Source organism: Lactuca saligna, chromosome 5, assembly GCF_052625555.1.
Source record: "Lactuca saligna cultivar CGN05327 chromosome 5, ASM5262555v1, whole genome shotgun sequence".
Lineage (NCBI taxonomy): Eukaryota > Viridiplantae > Streptophyta > Magnoliopsida > Asterales > Asteraceae > Lactuca > Lactuca saligna.
The window spans coordinates 111,210,062-111,231,037 of record NC_136421.1 but is presented as its reverse complement, the minus strand read 5'-3'; the positions used below and the strand labels follow the sequence as shown (position 1 = coordinate 111,231,037).

The 20,976-nt window shown below is 40.4% G+C and overlaps 1 protein-coding gene across 1 annotated transcript; it reads right to left on the bottom strand.

The window, feature by feature from the left end:
* Positions 1 to 2,462: 2,462 nt before the first annotated feature.
* On the bottom strand, positions 2,463 to 5,169 carry LOC145047342 (protein NLP6-like). Its single transcript, XM_078995597.1, has 5 exons — positions 4,744 to 5,169; positions 4,183 to 4,679; positions 3,959 to 4,006; positions 3,087 to 3,816; positions 2,463 to 2,983 (listed from the first exon to the last, which is right to left on the bottom strand). The coding sequence occupies exons 1-5, from the start codon at positions 4,946 to 4,948 to the stop codon at positions 2,526 to 2,528; spliced, it is 1,938 nt and encodes a 645-aa protein (XP_078851723.1). The 5' UTR covers positions 4,949 to 5,169; the 3' UTR covers positions 2,463 to 2,525.
* Positions 5,170 to 20,976: the final 15,807 nt, after the last annotated feature.

Sequence of the window (20,976 nt, the reverse complement as noted above, 5' to 3'; positions counted from 1 at the left end):
GATCAAGCAAATCTAAAGAAATTTATGTCTTTGGGGAATGCATCTCAAAGTTCTTGTATGGGAGTTTCGAAAATAGATATGATGCCATAGTTATCAGTATGTGATCCTCTTGGTCCAACTACTACAAAAGGGCATCCTAAAGTTGCAAGTAGAATCAAATCTTCTTTAGAAGCCCCCAAAAAATGAACATGCTCTTATTGTCAAGGATTAGGTCATTATGCTACTGGTTGTTCAAAAAGAAAGGTAATTATAATAATAATTTAATTTCCATGATTGAGAACTCTAATAATCATATTAATAATTTTTATGTGTTTTCATGTATCAGGCGGATGAATTGTTGCAAGAGACATAATGATGAGATGCGTTGTTTCTGTGAGCAAAAGAAAAACTAGATGCTTCGTGACATTTTTTTTTGGTTAACTTCACATTTTTCATGTTTTAGACACAAACGATTTATGGATAGTCTAGAAGTTATTGATGTTTTTTTTAACAATTTTAATATTTTAGAGTGAAATTTGTTGATTGTTTATGATTTCTGTGATTATAATTGAAATTTGGTTGCTATTATGTGTTTCAAACGAAAGCATGAAGATATTTATGAAAAACAAACAGAAGTATGATAATATTTTGTGAAAAAACGTAATTATGATGGTATTTTGTGAAAAAAACGGAAGTATGATGGTATTTTGTGAATAAACAAAATTATGAGGGTATTTTGTGAAAAAAAAAAACCGGAAATATGTTGGAATTTTGTAAAAAAAAATATAATTATGAGGGTATTTTGTGAAAAAAATGGAAATATGATGGTATTTTGTAAAAAACGTAATTATGAGGGTATTTTGTGAAAAAACGGAAATATGATGGTATTTTGTAAAAATAACGTAATTATAAGGGTATTTTGTGAAAAAAACGGAAACATGATGGTATTTTGTGAAAAAAATGTAATTATGAGGGTATTTTGTCATACACTATACACCTAAATGATAAAATACAAAACAAAAAAATTGATTGGTAACAAAGAAACATTCCTTGATGTATATACATTTTGAGAACAAAATTTACTATACTTGCAACTTATATAGATGTGAGGGAAGGACCCATATTGAGATCAAAATAGTTTAGCCTATCTACCCTTGCGACATTTAATATTTTTTGGATTTTCAGGTATGGTTTCATGTGTTTTAGTTTCTTGTAGATGTGTACGCCTTCAATCCTTCCTTGTTTATATGTCACTTTCTTTCCTTGGTGTACTACTTACTTGCTTTATGCAATATATAAGGGCTAATTGTAGAAAATAACAACATACTTTCATTTAGGTTATGTATTATACCATTCTATTTTCATTTATGTAAATTGCAAGAGTTGTAGTTCTAACTTTAATTTTTTTTTATTATTTTATTATTATTTTTTTTTATCGTAAAGCACTGCACTTTATAACATCTACCCAATAATGACATTGTATTTTCATTATTTGTCTTAATAAGACATTATACTTCCAATACATCGCACATCACTTTTTAAATTTACGAAATTATCCGTCGTGGGCCGTGCTCAACACGACCATGAGAAATTCACTAGTATATATATATATATATATTAAAAGCCCAACAAATCCGTCAAGTTTCTATGCGATTTGGGCGTTGGGCCTGTTAGCAACTTGATGGATTTGTTGGCATGATATGTTTCCTTTAAAGCCTCACCAAAGAAATTTAAGCTACTTACGCCATATAGCATGTGATCTTGTGGCTTGTGGGAAATTTTGTAGGCTCAAAATGCTCTAGAACTACTTCTGTGAATTCAACAGATGAGATTCCACTTAATCCTTTTACTTTGACTTTGGTAGCCTAGACATTTGTGGTGCACTTCCCCTGCCCATATACACAACTATCCGCAAAGTAATCACAATATAGATGCTCATGTCTTTCCTCGTGATTTTTGTTTAACATCACACGTCTTGTTAGTAGCGGGGCTGAGTCGGTTGTAGCAGCTCGTTAGTATAATACTGATACATCATCTTGAAGAATATATCGTCATCGGAATCATCGGACGATTCGAAAGGATCCATAATTTTTTTGAAGATAATTGAGATTATATAGAGAGAAAGAGAGAAGTTATGTGTACAAAATTGTTTAGATATAATATTTATTTATATAGGAAAAGAATAATTAATTTTAAAGTTTTTTTTTTTTTTTTTAATTATTTTTTTTAATATATATTAAATTAACCGTATTCAAACGGTTTGAAGTCATAACGGTCTATTTTTTTGCTTGTTTCATTCGGTGAAGACGGCAACGAGAAACGCTACGACGAGGCTAAACGAGATTTAGGGGGGGGGGGGGGGGGGGGTTCAGCTCGTTGCGACACCGTTATCCCCCTCTACGTCAGCAATAACAATAATCAAACGCCCCACACCGTATGCTCTAAGCATGTCGCTAGCCACTTTTTGAAAAAAATCTACACCCTTAAAAAAAGCCCTATCAATTTATTACTTCTAGGAAAGATAACCAAAACTTGATTACAGCCATTTAAGCTACATATTTATTATGTACACATGGTAGCACACGTAGTCGAATTGCAATGCTATCTAATTTTTTTGAACTTCTTATACAATACTTCATGTCTTGCTCAGAACCCAATAAAATCCAATCTCCATCTTCATCAAGATACTTGAGCTTAAAACTCCCACGATTCAGTTTCAACTTGTTGCCAATTTCCTTGTCAAGAGCTATAAATGTTACTAGTATGAGCGGAAGATGTAATTTAATTATATCATCAGCATACTCTACTTTAATACTCAAACTACTTTCATCAAAATTAACATCTCCCTTGATAGCCAAGGGGTCTACAATTGCTCCGGTATCTTCTTCATTCATCTCCCTTTGATCCTTTCTAGAATCATTTACCTTTCTCTTCACAAACTTTGGTCCTGGCCACTCGTAAATTCCAAGAACCTTGCACTTGCGTTTTAACGTAGACAAAGAAACTGCAACACAACGACGAGAACAAATTTGTTAATTTATATTGTGTCCAAATGGCTCATGAATTCTGTAAACCAAGTTGTAGTTTGGAAAGAAGATTATCATTACCTTTAAGCGATTTTGCAGCTTTTTTCATGGTTGTTCCAAATTGTTGCTCGATTTCCTTTCGAGGTAATTCAATCACAGTTGTCTTGAATTTGGCTTCATTTGGCATGCATTCCAATGGTATTCGTGATAATTTGTTTCCTTTGAAAATTTTGAAGTGTCCCAATTTACTTCGTGTAGAATTCTCCACATCTATAATTCTTAATTCATCACCAAGTTGTGGACCAGAAGCAAGCTTGAAATTTGGTAAACACATCTTTAATGTTAACACTAGCGACTCGATCAAGATAACATAGTTTCGATTTCTAGGCCACAAGAATTCAAAGACGTAGTAAAAATCACTAGTGTCAATGCTCCTCAAGCATATCCCAAAGCAACTACATTTGGTATTTGCGGTGAATGACACTAGTAAGTCTGTATTACTTAATTTAGAGATATCTCTACAGAAGTGTGGTTCATGGTTTTGAAGGGTCTTTCCAGCAAGTCCATCCCCTATTCTTAAAGCAAGCATATTACACGCATTATGATAATTGTTGTAAGACCAATCAAAACATCCATTATTTAAACCGGTTAATTTGAGTGCAAAAGTTCGGTTGGTTTGAGAAGAAAAACCCACATGTTTCTCATCTTCATATGGGACCCAAACTTGAGCAAGACCCAAGTTATGAGATTCATAAACAATCTTCAGCGCTTCTTCAATGTCTTTCTTTGCATGCTTGAGACCTTGTATACTCTGTTTCCATGTATAAAGTTAATTGAGAACACCTTTCTATTGATAAAACTACTTTATGCAAGATTCTAATACACTCAAAAGTCAAAAGTACTCTGACCATAATTTTCAACGACAAAAAATCACATTCACATAGAAACCTTACTTTGTGTGGCAGACATTCTCGTACATCAAACGTCCTCAGACCCACTTTCTGCAAATACAAGTAGCAAATTAGATCGATAAAAATTAGCATATCATTTACTTTTATCACGCAATCTGTAAATTGTAACAGAAAATGAAATTCTTATAAAGTTAGACGAGTGAAAGTAGTGGGATTGAACACTGAAGCAATTGCTTTGAGATTGTGATAGTCGTAGAATTACAAACCTCTAGTGCCTGATTCAACTGATTGAAAATCACAAGAGAACAATCACAGCGCTTCATAAAACACTCAACAACACCAACACAACAGTTCTGAGAAGGATCACAAATTGGAAGCACAATATAAGCCAACAAGTCGCACTCCATAGCCGAGCGAACCAGTGGGCACCCATGGTGAGCTTTCAGATCAAGAACTAACTCTGGGAGTTGGTTCAGAAACGCGCTGGCTGGTGCACCAGTAATGATCATTGGGTCGTCTTCTACATCAAGCTTATTCACGTCAATACTATAACGATATTTGAGAGAAGATAACCTAAATTTGTCGAGACCAGTGTTAAGATAGTTAATGGCAAAAGGTTGATCGGATGTTGTAAGGAAACGTCTGTCGCCGGTGTTTACTGGCGCCCAAAACTGAATTATCCCATCAAAGTCATACAGAGTCAATTCGAACTTATAAAACGATGATTTAATCTTGTCGTGAATCACCCATTGGCTAGGGTCACCTGTTTAATTTACAACTGTTATAATATTGAGAGAAACTGAAATTGAATATAAAGGGGGACTCACTGGAAGATGGATTGTTTTGAGATCCTTCTTGTTGGCTCCAAAAAACCCATAATATAAAGTAGAACTCAGGTTTTGTATATTGAAGTTTGGTAGGAAACGTTGCAAGGAATGCGCAGAGTTGATCGTCTTCAGATATTTCGTCGAACTTATTCCGGCGAGGGCGAAATATCTTGCTTAAGTTCACCATCGTCGGACTGTCACCCATCAGATCTCAAGTTAAGTGACTCGTGTGCTCCTTCACCTCATGAACATCAATCACTTGAAGGTTTATCAATATCTCTAGTGTTTGAGAAAATTATATAAAAGTGTAAAACCTCCCTTTCTAAATAATTCAACGAGATTCGTAGGTCCTGACAAAAACACTGGAGTTCGGAGACCCTTTTTTATTTGGAGAATATAAGCGTATCATGAGTGGTCACCAAACCACTCTATGAGTGCATTCACACTCTACTTCTTATCACATTCACAACCTTAAGAAATAATCACTCAATCATCAATATCATTTTAATTCTTATTTATTTTAAATTTTAATACAACATTTATATATAATTAAAATTTAATTTCAATAATTATGATTTTTTTTTTCTAAATAAGTAAAATGGAAAATGACACTGTAGAAACTTAGATGTTTTTGTCTGATTAGACCAATTATGTTTTTTTTGGCAATAGATTATCTAACTATTACCCGATCCAACTATCCATTAACCAATTATTCAAAATTACATGAATGACTCTTATGGTTTAAATTTCTTTCATAGTTGGTCCCTTACCGGCTATGATTTAAATTACATGACCAAAACTGCTACATTTCTAAAACTCTTGAGGACCAAAGTGTAAATTTCTTATCGTGATCTTCTCGAACCCACTTTTCCATTTAACACATGGTTCACAAAACCAACAATTTTGTAGAACAAGGTTGCCGATGATTACAAGAACCCATCAGACAATCCCTAACAAGTTTTTAATCAAGACGTCGCGTGCCTCATCTCTGTTGGTCCCACGATTGGCATTGGTCGTTGCGTATCGTGATAAGTGGTACTCTCTACAACGAGGGAGCCTCTGTGCCTCCCACTAGCAAGAGGTCGCCAATCGTGTCGCAGTTCAGTGCCTGTTAAGCGACCCACATAAAACCTTGATTCAGTGGTGCCACAAGATGGAGAAGCTCAGAAAATGTTATCGTGAGGAGATCCAACAAATTGCGAACACACTAAGGGGATACAATTATCCATCACCATGGTTTCACTTTAAACAAAATGGATTCAATGGAGTTGGGTCTTTGTTCTTCAGATCCATTTACAGATCCGATCAATCAAGAGGAAGATGAAGTAAATGGAGGAGGCGATGAGAATGAAGACAAATTGTTCTTGTATCCTAGAAGAATCAAACACGCAATCACTCTCCCTCTCAATCGACGGTATTAGGGTTTAATAAGTAATAGTGTTGATGTTGGAAAAAGAAACCGAAACAACGTTCATGTCAAAATCCTAAATATCGCCACCGTTACTCCGCCTAATACATCATTCGATGAATACCCGCTATCGGTGAGCCCACATTATAGGCCAGGTAAGCGATTAAGAGATGGGTTTGTGAAGGAAATTGTGTATTGATTTAAATGGAGGAGGAGATGAGAATGAAGACCAATTGTTTTTTTGATAACGAATGTGGTGGTATTAATGCTTTCTTTAATAATATTCTTTATTTAAAGCATTACCTTGTGATGGTGTGTATGAAACTGTGTCGGTTGTAAATAACCTAGGAAATAATGTGTTGTGTATTGATTCTTCTACTAGCTTGGATAAAGCATCATTATGGCATTGTCGTCTTGGTCATGTAAGCAAGAAACGCATAGGCCAACTCTAAAAGGATGGACTCTTGGAGTCATTTGACCTAAAGTCAGATGATAGTTGTGAATCTTGCTTGCTTGGGAAAATGACAAAATCACCCTTCACTGGTACTTGTGCAGGGGGTGAGGGTTTGTTAGACCTTATACATACTGATGTATGTGGACCCTTCAAAACCATCATAAGGGATGCTAATCGCTATTATGTGACTTTTACTGATGATTTTAGAAGATATGGTTATGTCTACTTAATCAAGAATAACTCAGAGACTTTTGAAAGGTTTAAAGAGTTTAAACAAGAAGTAGAGAATCAATTGGGTAGGAACATTAAGATGCTTTGATCCGATCGAAGTGCTGAGTATATTAGTACAGAGTTCCTCGACTATCTTAAGGACCATGGGATTGTCTCACAATTGACAACTCCCAGGACACCACAATTGAATGGTGTGGCTGAGAGGCGTAATCAGACTTTGTTGGACATGGTTCGTTCCACGATGAGTCAAGTTTTGCTACCAATCTGTTTTTGGGGGTATGCCTTAGAGACTACCGCCCATATCCTTAATCTAGTCCCTACAAAGAAGGTTGCCAAAACACCTCATGAGATGTGGATTGGGAAAGTTCCCAATTTAGACCACATCAAGATTTAGGGTTGCGAGGCTTTCGTGAGACGTGAGACTCAAGATAAGCTCGAACATCGAAGTGAGAGGTGTATTTTCATCGGCTACCCACAGAAATCCTTTGGTTACCTCTTTTACAGACCTAGTGAGAATGTGGTCTTTGTGGCAAGAAGAGGGGTCTTTCGCGTGAGAGAGTTCATAAGCCAAGGAAACAGTGGGAGGAAAATTGACCTTGAAGAAATTCAAGAGTCAAGTGGTGAAGGAACCTCAAACACTAGCAACCAACTTGAGGAGGAAACTCCTGTTGAGCCAAATGACAAGTTTGTTCCTCTGAGGCGTTCCACGAGGGTTAGGAATGCACCTGAGCATTACAATGGTTTCCATATTACTACGGAAAGTGATACATTTATCAGTGACAGTACACTGGTGAATTTGGATGAATCTAACAGCTTTAAGGAAGCCATGGCAGGCCCGGTGTTTGCTAAATGGAAGGAGGCTATGGACAGCGAGATACTATCCATGTATGACAATCAAGTTTGGAACTCGGTTTACAATGTACCCAACCGTAAGACAGTCGGGTGCAAGTGGATCTTCAAGAAGAAGACCGACATGGATGGTAAAGTGCATACTTATAAGGCGTGACTGGTTGCGAAGGGTTTTACTCAAATGCAGGGTATTGATTATGATGAAACCTTCTCACCAGTAGCGAAGATAAAGTCTATTAGGGTCATGCTAGCCATTGCTACATTTCATGATTATGAAATATGGCAAATGGATGTCAAAACCACTTTCCTTAATGGAAAGCTGGCTGAGGATGTTTACATGAGTCACCCAGAGGGTTTATTTAGTTTAGAGTACCCAAATAGAGTGTGCAAGCTTGAGAAATCCATTTATGGATTGAAACACGCATTTCGCAACCGGAATCTTTGTCTCGATGAAAAGGTCAAAGAGTTTGGTTTCTCGAGAAGCGAAGATGAGTCCTACGTATATGTCAGAGCTAGTGGGAGTATAGTTAGCTTTTTGGTATTGTATGTGGATGACATACTACTCATAGGAAATGACATCCCAACTCTACAGGAGGTGAAGTCCTGGCTTGGGAAGTGCTTTGCTATGAAGGACCTTGGAGAAGTTGCCGATATCCTAGGGATAAGGATATTAAAAGAAAGGAGTAAAAGACTAATTGGAATTAGTCAGAGTACTTACTTGGATAAGGTGCTGAATAGGTTCAGCATGCAAGACTCCAAGAAAGGAGATTTACCGATCCAGAGTAACGCCAAGCTGAGTAAGACTCAGAACCCAAGTACAGAGGCTGAGATAGCTGAAATGATTCGAGTATCGTATGCTTCTGTTGTAGGCTCAATCATGTATGTTATGACTTGTACTCATCCTGATGTAGCTTTTGCTTTGAGCGTGGTCAACAGATATCAGGGGAACCCTGGCAAGGCACACTGGACTGCGGTAAAGAACATTCTCAAGTATCTTTGAAGGACTAAGTATTGGGTCCTTGCCTTCGGTGGGAGTGATGACTTGAGAATGGTTGGGTATAATGATGCTAGCTTCCAGACTGATATGGATAATTTTCTCTCTCAGTCAGGCTGGGTCTTTACCTTAAACGGAGGAGTAATTACTTGGAAAATTTCCAAATAGGAGATGGTGTTGATTCGACTTGTGAATCAGAGTACATAGTAGCGAGTGAAGCGGCGACCGAGGCAATATTGTTGAAAAACTTCATTGGATACCTTGGAGTTGTACCAACTATAAAGAAGCCTATGGAAATTTTTTGTGATATTGAAAGTGCAGTTGCGTTAGTGAAGGAACCAAGGCATCACGGGAGATCTAGACACATCAACAGAAAATACGATTTTATTAGTCATCGAATAAAAGAAGGACTCCTCATGGCAAAGAGGGTATCATCGGATAAGAACCCAACAGATCCCCTCATGAAGGGACTAAGTAGGGTTAAGCATTTACAACATGCGAGACATATCGGGCTGAAGGATGATATTAGTTTTACAGATTAGATAGGTATTTCTAAAACTTGTAAAATGTAATCGACATTATGATGATGAATAAAAGTTGTTGTTTATTTATGATTAAAGTGTTGCTATCCTTGTCAATTATTTACTATTGTCTCAGCTTTGCATGTTTTGACTTCTAGAATAATTACTTTATTCAAAATCTCCACAGTCGGTCATATGTTGGAAGTAGATATGAATCAAGACTCTCATGAAGTTGGCTTGTATATGTTCAAGGTGTTGGACATAGCAAAGAGTTGCTACAACATTCATGAGTACTCATAAGTTCTAAGTATTGGATTCAACCCACGCTCACTTTTATCACTTCATGGAATTTATCTCGAGTGATCATGAGACGGTAATATCATATAAGTTCTCAAACCTAGAGATATGAGTTATTGACTATGAGTTGGTTATATATTGATTGTACGAAAACGCATTGGTAACTCGATGTTATAAAAAGTGCCTTTGTGTATAATTCAACAAGTAGTAGAAGTTTATATGTTCCTTTTTAGATTAGAAGCGACATCTGGGCCCCTCGATGATTCTGTTTTGACCTATGTATCAGGCCCGGTCAGAATTAAATTGATGTGTTCGATTAAGTTCTATGTCAAAAAAAATCGAAAACTGGGAAACAAACTGTTGGACAATAAGTATGACATTGGTCCATGTATTTTCCGACTGATATCTTGAGATCAGAGGATTTTATTCACTTATCTTAAATGGCGTAACATCATCATCTTAGTTCCAAGAGACATTTAAAGAGCTATGATTGCTAATCTGTTCCTAAAGTCATACTTGCAGTAATAATTATTAGACTTATCCAAGTGGGAGACTGTTGGATAAGGTGTCTAAGTCCATAACTATTTTTGGTACGTACTTGACCTACTTTGGCATGGTCCATTTGGGTTGCATGGCATCATGCACTTGGGTAGACTAAAATGAGAGAAATGACACTTATGATTTATTAATATATTATAAGTTCTAATATATTAATAATATTATTTAATTGGTATTGAGAAAGAATTAATTTAGAATTAATTTTGTGATCAAAAGGAGACTAATTAAACATATGGGTTGATTGTTTAAATCATCTATTCTTGTATAGTGGGCTAATGTTGCATGGTTTATCAAGTTGGGCTAAAACCCATAAGATGCTCCGTGGTGTTTTTGAACCCATAGATCCATGAAATGAAAAGCCATGTCAATTAGGGTTTACATGGTATAACCCTAATTGTGACACACTATATAAGCATCATATTGTAGACCAAAAATCGGCCACTAAGTGATATAAGTGAGGGATAGCCGATATTCTAAGTGTGTGGATTTCTCTCTAGGTTATTCCAAGTGTATTTGGTGTTGTGTGAAGCATTTGAGGCATCACATTTGGGGTGCTAGGCTCACAAGGATCTCAAAGGAATTCAAGCAACAAAAGGTATGTTTTTCTTACTATCTTTTATGTTTAAAAGTTCCCCATGCATGCTAGATAGGTTATGAACCTTGGAAATCAAATTTCATGTATCATAGTAAAACATAGATCCAAGGTTTCTAGGATTGCATGTACACCATAAGAGTGTTAGATTGCTAAAACCCCATCAGTAAGGACCAGGGTTTCTCTACCCTCAGCATTCATCACCTCATCACCACTTGAACAAATATAATCCCATATCCTCCATTTTTTAGCTCATTTTGGTGTTCTTAGTGACTCTTTAAGGAAAAAGAAGGTTGTTGTTGTGTAGAGAGCATCTTGGTAGGCTTAAAGATTTCATTTGAGCACCTCATGGACCATTGTGAGTAATCAAGTTCCAATATTTATGCATTAGACTTCTATATCTATGCTTTTTGTACCTTTTCTCCACATTTGAGAAAGTTTGGATGGATGGATTCCATAAAGTTGGCAACTTTATGGATCCTTGAGGCCCTTAAAGGTTATATGTTATGGATCTGAAGTTTGGCTAAGTTTTGAATCCATGCATGAGATTTTGGTTCTATTTTCATCTTTTTTACCTAGCCTGAGGTTAAGACATGCATTGGATATGCATGTCTATAAATCATTGATTTTTAGAATGTTCTTGGAGTAAGATAGCCCTCTAGGATAGTTGGAATTGGTGGCTTTAAGGATTAGGGGCTTAGTGCGTTAAGCTACCCCAATGCAGTATTCACGACTTGAACATATGGATGTCACGACGTGATGATGAGGGCTCCTCGACCGTTTTGGACGGACTCTATCACGACATGGTGGCATGACTATCACGACATGATAGTAGATTTGATCATGACTGAGATTTTGATCGGGCCTGATTTCGTTTTTCCATGACGTGACCATAGGTTGATCACGAAGTGAAGTCGGATGATGTTGACTTTGATTGTTGACTTTTGAATTTGGTCAAATTGCTAGTTCTAGAGTGTAGACTAAGGTGTGACCTGGTGTGATTCAATAGGTGGGTTGCAACACCAGTTTCATGACATTGAGCTGTGGGTTTTCTGACTTCATGAGAAAGGTGAGTCTTATCACTATACTATATGTTGGATTAGGTGTCTAAGCCCATAACTATAATTGTACTTGATTTGATTTGTAGCATGGTCCTTTTGGGTTGCCTTCACTCATGCAACTTGATAGGATGACAAGTGGAGAGAGAGAGTGTGGGATTTCTTATATGAATAATGAATTTGAAACATCCCAAAAATATAGACTAAAATTTTTGTTTCAATCTAATAATAAAACCACAAGTCATCAAATCATTTCATCAAAACACAAGTCACATTGAATCAAAACATTATTGTTAGAGTGAAACATCCCAGGATGAATAAAAATTGGTGTGTGCCATGCGATCACCCCGAGCTCTTCCCTCCGCTACCGGAAGTACCTGAAACAAAAACTAAAAACGGTAAGCACGAAGCTTAGTGAGTTCCCCAACCTACCACATACCATGCATAATCACATACTGCAAATACTGGGCCATGCCCGCTACATCGGGCCGCGACCGATCCCAGGCCCCGCCTGGCTTTGAGCCCCGCTCGGTGTACAAATATGTTTATTAGGCCCAACCTATCTCTAGGCCCCGCCCACTAAACTCATACAAACAAATAACCTTAGCACATAACACATAAACTGAACACACCCTACTATTATCTTGTTCTAAGGCCTCGCCTATCTTGGGCCTCACACTTTCCCTACTATTGGTAGCCATGGAACCCTGTCCAAGCTCCTACTGTTAGTGAGATACAAGCCCCCGTCCACACTCACTTTCCTCCTATCTTGGGCCTCACCCCTGCTCTGCTACTAATGAGATATCGAACCCCGTCCACACTCTGTTAGTGAAGATATACGGGACCTCGCCCATACTCACCTCCCTACCTGGCACATACAAGTATACACAGACAACAAGTATAATCTAACACGCAAACATTCCTTGGGCAGCCGCCCGACATCAAACCTTGCACTGAAATATCATACTAGCATACAATGCCTATGGCTAACACCGGGGTCTTCCTAATCGTAACTACATGGGCCGACATTATGGCCTTAGACCCATTCACATAGTAAGGAGACTCACCTTGTACTGCTGAACCCTTGCTGATACACTTCTGGCTGCTATCAGATAATCCCCGCACTGCTGCTCCTCAAGCTCCCCGAACTATCAATACCACAATAATACTTAGCCTAATACAATAATCCTTCTAAGGGTAGAATGGCCATTCTACCCCTCCTAGTCCAACCTGATACATATTCAAAGTCCAACACTAGGAAAGCTTCCCAAGCCCAATAGTGACCCACTAATGGCCTAATTTGCTACCTTGGGCCCAATCCCTTAATGGTCCTTACCTTAAGCCCAATTATATAACCCTTGGCCCATATTAACTGACTCCTGATGGCCCACTATGGCCCAAAGGCCTAAAATCCAAAACACAACCCACACCGAGGCCCAAAATGCACAAAGCCCAACTCTGTTGAGTACGCTGTACGTACTCTAATGTACGCTAAGCGTACTGGCCTACTAGTGAGTATGTTAGGCGTACATGCATGTACGCTCAGCATAATCCTCCTGTTAAGACACTTTTCCATTAAGTGCTTAATACTCCGATCCAAAGGCTACAAACTCATATCCAAGTCCTCTTCCATGTCTTAATTCATAAAGTCACTAACTTGGTGACTTGTAATCCACCAAATAAGCCCAAACTCAAAATGTGACAACATACTTTCATTCCAAGGGCTAGATCTCAAGTATGAGCACAAATAAGTCCTGAAGGTTGGAACTTTATTGCTTATGGGACTCATATGACACTAAGGGAGGCAACCCTACACTTAGAAACCTGCTTGAGTCTCAAAGATTCATTCTTGGGACCAAAAGAGTCCATAAACTTGTACTAAGAGATATCTAAGAGATTGATCATTAAGTTGAAAACTTTATACCTTAAAAAGGGCCGAAATGAAGCAAATATCACAAATCTATATCTCCTCCTTCAGCTCACCACCTTCCTTGTTCTTCACTTGTTAAGAAAATGGATTTACAACACTAGAATACTCTCTAAAGGCCTCCAAAGCTCTAAAAGCACTCAAAAGAGAGTTAGGGTTTCGTAGCAGCACTTTAGGGTGGAATGAAGGCTGAAACTTGGGGGTATAACATGTTGGATAAGGTGTCTAAGTCCATAACTTATTTGGTACATACTTGACCCGACCCGGCATGGTCCATTTGGGTTGCACTTCACCCAAATGAGTTATGGATAATTTTATGAGAATTGTATATTTACGATTTATTAATATATTATAAGTTATAATATATTAATATGAAGTCATGTTATTTAATTAGTTTTAGTCTTAAATTAATTATGAATTAATTTAGAGATTAAAAAGAAGACTGATTAAATTATGGGCTATTATATTTTATATAGTGTGGGCTAATACTCATTTGTTAATGGGCTAAGCTAATATGGAAGTCCATGGATGATCCATGGAGCTTTTAACCCATGGATCCTTGGAAAGGAAAAGACATGGGTTATTAGGGTTTCACCCTAACCATGCACACTATATATAAAAAAGCATATGATGCAAGAAATGACACTAGGTGTGTGAGACTTAGTGGTGGCCGATTTCATAAGAAAGTATACTACTCTCTCAAAGTTTTCCAAGTGTTTGTGGTGATTGGTGATTCCACTTGAGGCATTCACACTATTGGTGCTAGGCTCTAAAACTCCATGCAATCAACCACCATCAAAAGGTATGTATTTATACTAGTAGTTTTGTGATTCATAATCCTTATGCTATGCTAGTTAGGAAGAAACCTTGGAAATTATTATTTGCATGTATTTTAGAAGAAAACATAGATCCAAGGTTTATAGGGTTGCATGCACACTTAGGAAGTGTTAGATTGCTCAAAACCTAACAGTGGTATCAGAGCCTAGACTTGTTTTCTTGAATACTTGATGCAAATTGTTGAAAAATGTCGAAAAAAATGCATTCTGCACAGCAGACTCGCCGAGTCCATTCATGGTACTCGCCGAGTCCATGTGTATATTCAACCAACTCGCCGAGTCAGTTCATGCAATCGACGAGTTGGCAGACCTGAGTGCAGATTTTCGAGTTTTGGTGTTGGAATCGGTCTAGAATCATTACCTTAAACTGTTTTGGACTCATAAAACCTGTTTTTGATGTGGTAATGATGATGGTGGACCAATTTCAAAGTTATCAAAATTTCAAGTTTATATGTGTCCATATGATTCTTGAAATTGTTGATGTGGATGTTCATGTTCATATGAGTTTTGTTAGATCACAGAAATTATTTGCAAATTGTTTATTAGTTAATTCTTGATCTTAAGGTGTTTTAATGAAATTCATAATTTATCCTCAAGTTATGGAATTCCAAAAGTTTTTTCTTTTAAATCTTTTTTAAGAAGTCATAAGTTACACTTTTGAAGAGTTTTTCTAATAAATGCTTTTATGAACTTCATAACTTGTCCTCAAGTTATGGATTTCCAAGAGACTCTTCATTAAAAGTATTAAACACTTAATTAAAACTCATAAGTTATGAATATCCAAAAGTTTATGAATTGTTCAAAACTTGCCCTCAAGTTTTGGAATTTGTAAAGTCTCACACAAACTTTAATTCCATACCCTAAAAGTTTTAAAAGTTAAAATTCTACCCTTATAATATTATAAGATTAATGGTTAATTATTATATATATGTATAAGAACAAGTCGTTTTACCGTTAGTAGGCCTCATTCACGAAGCCGATCTATAAGGTGGGTATAAGGTTGTTGCCTATAAAATGGCAACTTAATGGGTGTCCACTCTCACCTACCGCTTGCTTGATCGGTGGAGGGTCGTTAGCTGAACAGGTATGTAACACCCCCTTGGCACGTATCACAATATTGTCCGTTTTGGGCCACTCGGCACGAGGACTTCCCAGGGGGTCACCCATCCCGGTACTACTCCCGCCCGAGCACGCTTAACTGCAGAGTTCTTATGGGATCTGCTGCCCTCACGGCTTTAAAACGCGTTGTGATAGGGAAGGTATCCACACCCTTTATAAGGAATGCATAGTTCTCCTTCCCAGCCGATGTGGGATCAGATCTAACCCACTTTCACCCCCCATTATAGGGTTCGACGTCCCCGTCGAACACATCGACGCGTGCCCTGGCTCTGATACCATTTGTAACACCCCCTTGGCACGTATCACAATATTGTCCGTTTTGGGCCACTTGGCACGAGGACTTCCCAAGGGGTCACCCATCCCGGTACTATTCCTGCCCGAGCACGCTTAACTGCAGAGTTCTTATGGGATCTGCTGCCCTCACGGCTTTAAAACGCGTTGTGATAGGGAAGGTATCCACACCCTTTATAAGGAATGCATAGTTCTCCTTCCCAGCCGATGTGGGATCAGATCTAACCCACTTTCACCCCCCATTATAGGGTTCGACGTCCCCGTCGAACACATCGACGCGTGCCCTGGCTCTGATACCATTTGTAACACCCCCTTGGCACGTATCACAATATTGTCCGTTTTGGGCCACTCGGCACGAGGACTTCCCAGGGGGTCACCCATCCCGGTACTACTCCCGCCCGAGCACGCTTAACTGCAGAGTTCTTATGAGATCTGTTGCCCTCACGGCTTTAAAACGCGTTGTGATAGGGAAGGTATCCACACCCTTTATAAGGAATGCATAGTTCTCCTTCCCAGCCGATGTGGGATCAGATCTAACCCACTTTCACCCCCCATTATAGGGTTCGACGTCCCCGTCGAACACATCGACGCGTGCCCTGGCTCTGATACCATTTGTAACACCCCCTTGGCACGTATCACAATATTGTCCGTTTTGGGCCACTCGGCACGAGGACTTCCCAGGGGGTCACCCATCCCGGTACTACTCCCGCCCGAGCACGCTTAACTGCAGAGTTCTTATGAGATCTGTTGCCCTCACGGCTTTAAAACGCGTTGTGATAGGGAAGGTATCCACACCCTTTATAAGGAATGCATAGTTCTCCTTCCCAGCCGATGTGGGATCAGATCTAACCCACTTTCACCCCCCATTATAGGGTTCGACGTCCCCGTCGAACACATCGACGCGTGCCCTGGCTCTGATACCATTTGTAACACCCCCTTGGCACGTATCACAATATTGTCCGTTTTGGGCCACTCGGCACGAGGACTTCCCAGGGGGTCACCCATCCCGGTACTACTCCCGCCCGAGCACGCTTAACTGCAGAGTTCTTATGAGATCTGTTGCCCTCACGGCTTTAAAACGCGTTGTGATAGGGAAGGTATCCACACCCTTTATAAGGAATGCATAGTTCTCCTTCCCAGCCGATGTGGGATCAGATCTAACCCACTTTCACCCCCCATTATAGGGTTCGACGTCCCTGTCGAACACATCGACGCGTGCCCTGGCTCTGATACCATTTGTAACACCCCCTTGGCACGTATCACAATATTGTCCGTTTTGGGCCACTCGGCACGAGGACTTCCCAGGGGGTCACCCATCCCGGTACTACTCCCGCCCGAGCACGCTTAACTGCAGAGTTCTTATGGGATCTGCTGCCCTCACGACTTTAAAACGCGTTGTGATAGGGAAGGTATCCACACCCTTTATAAGGAATGCATAGTTCTCCTTCCCAGCCGATGTGGGATCAGATCTAACCCACTTTCAATTGTAACAGCTCAAATTTTCAAATAAAATTTTCATTTAAAATAAAACATCATTATTCGACAAAAGAGTTTATTCCAAGTTTATTGCAAACGTATAAATAATAAATCCTCAAGATCTTCATCGATGGCAGTGTGTACGTGTCACGCCGGCGCCTTCCCACGGTCATCGCTAGTACCTGAAAAACATAAACACAACTAGTAAGCATAAATGCTTAGTGAGTTCCCCAGTATACGACTTACCCACATACGCCTTCCGGCCCGGACCTTTCGGTCCACATAACATTGCCTTCCGGCCCGTAACATAATCGCCTTCTGGCCCATAACATATCGCCTTCCGGCCCGTATTACATTGCCTTCCGGCCCATAGTATTTTGCCTTCCGGCCCATAACAGTATAAACATAACACATATAGCATATCACACATAACACATAAGTCATACATCATACCGTTCTTTCTATCACATAAGTCACGCCTTCCGGCCCGTATAAGCATACATCACATATAAGCATACATCACATACAAAGCATCTACCTCCCTAGACATAGCATAAATATAACACATACAACCTTCCGGTCACACAGTCAAACCCTTACGGGTGAAGTATAGTGAGAAGACTCACCTCGTAGTATGCAAGCTATAAACCCTTCGAGCTACTCGCACTCGATCCGCTAATCTGCAGGTTCCCTATAATACCACATACCTTTATTAATGATCTTATCAAACAAGACAACTGACCCTACTAAATTACATACAGGTCAACGGTCAACTTGACCGGACTCGTCGAGTGCAAAGGGCAACTCGGCGAGTCTAGACACCCCGACTCCACTCGCCGAGTCTAAAGAACGACTCGACGAGTTCCAGTAGATCTTCAAGCTACTCACCGAGTCTGAAGAACAACTCGGCGAGTCCTAGTGAATCTTCAAGCTACTCGCCGAGTCTGATCATTAGACTCCGCGAGTCCTCACCATGCAGTCAATTCGCTGCCTCCTGTATCTCGCATGATTCCGTAGTATATAGATATGGGGCTTCCTGGACTTTCACATATACTATTACAGGGGTTTAAACACTTGTAACAACACTATAATCTATCAATTCCTTAAATGGGTTTCCTAAACCCTAAATTCGCATACAACGTAAAAGCTACAAATATGATCCGAAGATTACCTGGAAACGTGTTCCCTGTGTCCCCAACCTTCAGAACTCGACCCCTTGAACCTCCTTTGATCACCACCTTGCCTCTCCTTGTCTACAACCTCCTCAAGCTTCCACTAGCCCTCACCCTTGCTCCAGATGCCCACAGACTCCTAAGGTATCTTCAATCGGCCAAAAGACGAGACATGACGGCCCTAAAGGCATTATATACGATTCAGAATCAAAACGGCTAGGGTTTCAGCTGAACAGCGTTGACTCGCCGAGTCCCTATTGGACTCGTCGAGTCCAGTCGCGTATCTGTGACCAAGACCATGGTCCTACTCGGCGAGTCATGCACCAACTCTCCGAGTCCCCTCCTAAATGTGCCCCAAAAATAATTTAAAGAAATACCTGAAATTCCGGGCTGTTACAACTCTCCCCCACTAGAACTAGACTTCGCCCTCGAAGTCTCATTCTGCGAATAACTCCGGATGTTGCTCCCGCATTTCTCTTTCCGGCTCCCAAGTCATCTCCGATCCCTTCCGATGTTGCCACTGAACCAACACCAGAGGTATCTCCTTGTTCCGTAGAACCTTGATCTTCCGATCCCTGATAGCTACTAGTCTCTCGGCGTAATTCAGGCTCGCATCCACCTGAATATCTTCTAACGGAACCACTGCCGCTTCATCGGCTATACACTTCCTCAACTGTGATACGTGAAAGGTATTGTGAATCTGACTCAGCTCCGCTGGCAACTCCAACCGATAAGCTACCCGACCTACCCTTGCAATTAACCGGAATGGGCCTATGAACCGGGGCCCCAATTTGCCCCTCTTCCTGAACCGAATCACCCCTTTCCAAGGAGAAACCTTTAGGAGAACGAAGTCGCCGACCTGGAATTCGAGCTCGGACCGGCGTCTGTCCGCATAACTCTTCTGTCGGCTCTGGGCGGTCAATAACCTCTGCTTCACTCGTTGAATCTGTTCGGTCGTCTGAAGTACGATCTCTGTACTGCCCATCACTCTCTGTCCCACTTCTCCCCAGCAAATGGGAGTCCGACACCTCCTACCATACAACAACTCAAAAGGTGGCATACCAATGCTCGAATGATGGCTGTTGTTGTAGGAAAACTTAGCCAACGGCAGATGCACATCCCAGCTACCCCCGAAGTCTAACACACACGCTCTAAGCATGTCTTCCAATGTCTGAATCGTCCGCTCGCTCTGACCGTCGGTCTGGGGATGGTATGCGGTACTAAAATGCAGTTTAGTACCCAACTCCTCATGGAATTTCTTCCAGAACCTGGAAGTGAAACGTACATCGCGGTCCGAAACAATCGAGGTCGGCACTCCATGCCGAGATACTATCTCTCTCACGTATAACTCTGCCAACTTCTCTGCTGATGAACTTTCGCTAATGGCAAGGAAGTGTGCACTCTTTGTTAGCCTATCCACTATCACCCAAATCGCATCGACTCCCCTGGCAGTTTTCGGCAATTTGGTGATGAAATCCATCGTGATCTGTTCCCACTTCCACTCAGGAATCTCCAAGGGTTGCAACTTACCGTGCGGTCTCTGATGCTCGGCCTTAACCCTACGGCAGGTCAAACACCTCTCAACGAACCAGGCAACGTCTCTCTTCATGCAAGGCCACCAGTACTCCTTTCTCAAATCCAAATACATTTTCGTAGCACCGGGATGGATCGAGAATTTCGATCTGTGTGCCTCCTCCATCAAAGTAACACGCGTACCGCCCACGAATGGTACCCAGATCCGACCCTGAAATGTCAGAAGTCTCCGTCCATCCATAACGAACTCTGAAATCAATCCGACGACCCGCTCCTGTTTCTGCATCCCAGACTTCACAACCTCGGCCTGTGCCCCACGAATAGCATCTAATACCGGAGTCATCACCGTCAATCTCAAACATACGTCCCGCAATGGAGTGCTCTCCGCCCTACGACTCAATGCATCGGCTACCACATTAGCCTTGCCTGGGTGGTATAGGATCTCACAGTCATAATCCTTAACCACATCTAACCATCTCCTCTGACGCATGTTTAGGTTGGGTTGATCCATCAAATACTTCAAACTCTTATGGTCCGTGTATATGGTACAACGAACCCCGTACAGGTAGTGACGCCAAATTTTGAGGGCGAACACTACTGCCCCCAACTCTAAGTCATGCGTGGGATATCTCGCTTCGTGAGGCTTCAGCTGCCTCGATGCATAGGCTATCACATGGCCCCTCTGCATCAACACTGCACCCAGTCCTGAAATCGATGCGTCGCAATATACGACAAAGTCCTCCATCCCCTCCGGGAGAGCTAATACTGGTGCTTCGCACAGTCTCTGACGAAGTGTCTCGAAGGAAGTCTGCTGCTCGGGTCCCCATGAAAATGTAACACCCTTTCGGGTCAATTTGGTAAGCGGCACCACGATCTTGGAGAAGTCCCTAATGAACCTTCGATAGTACCCCGCCAAC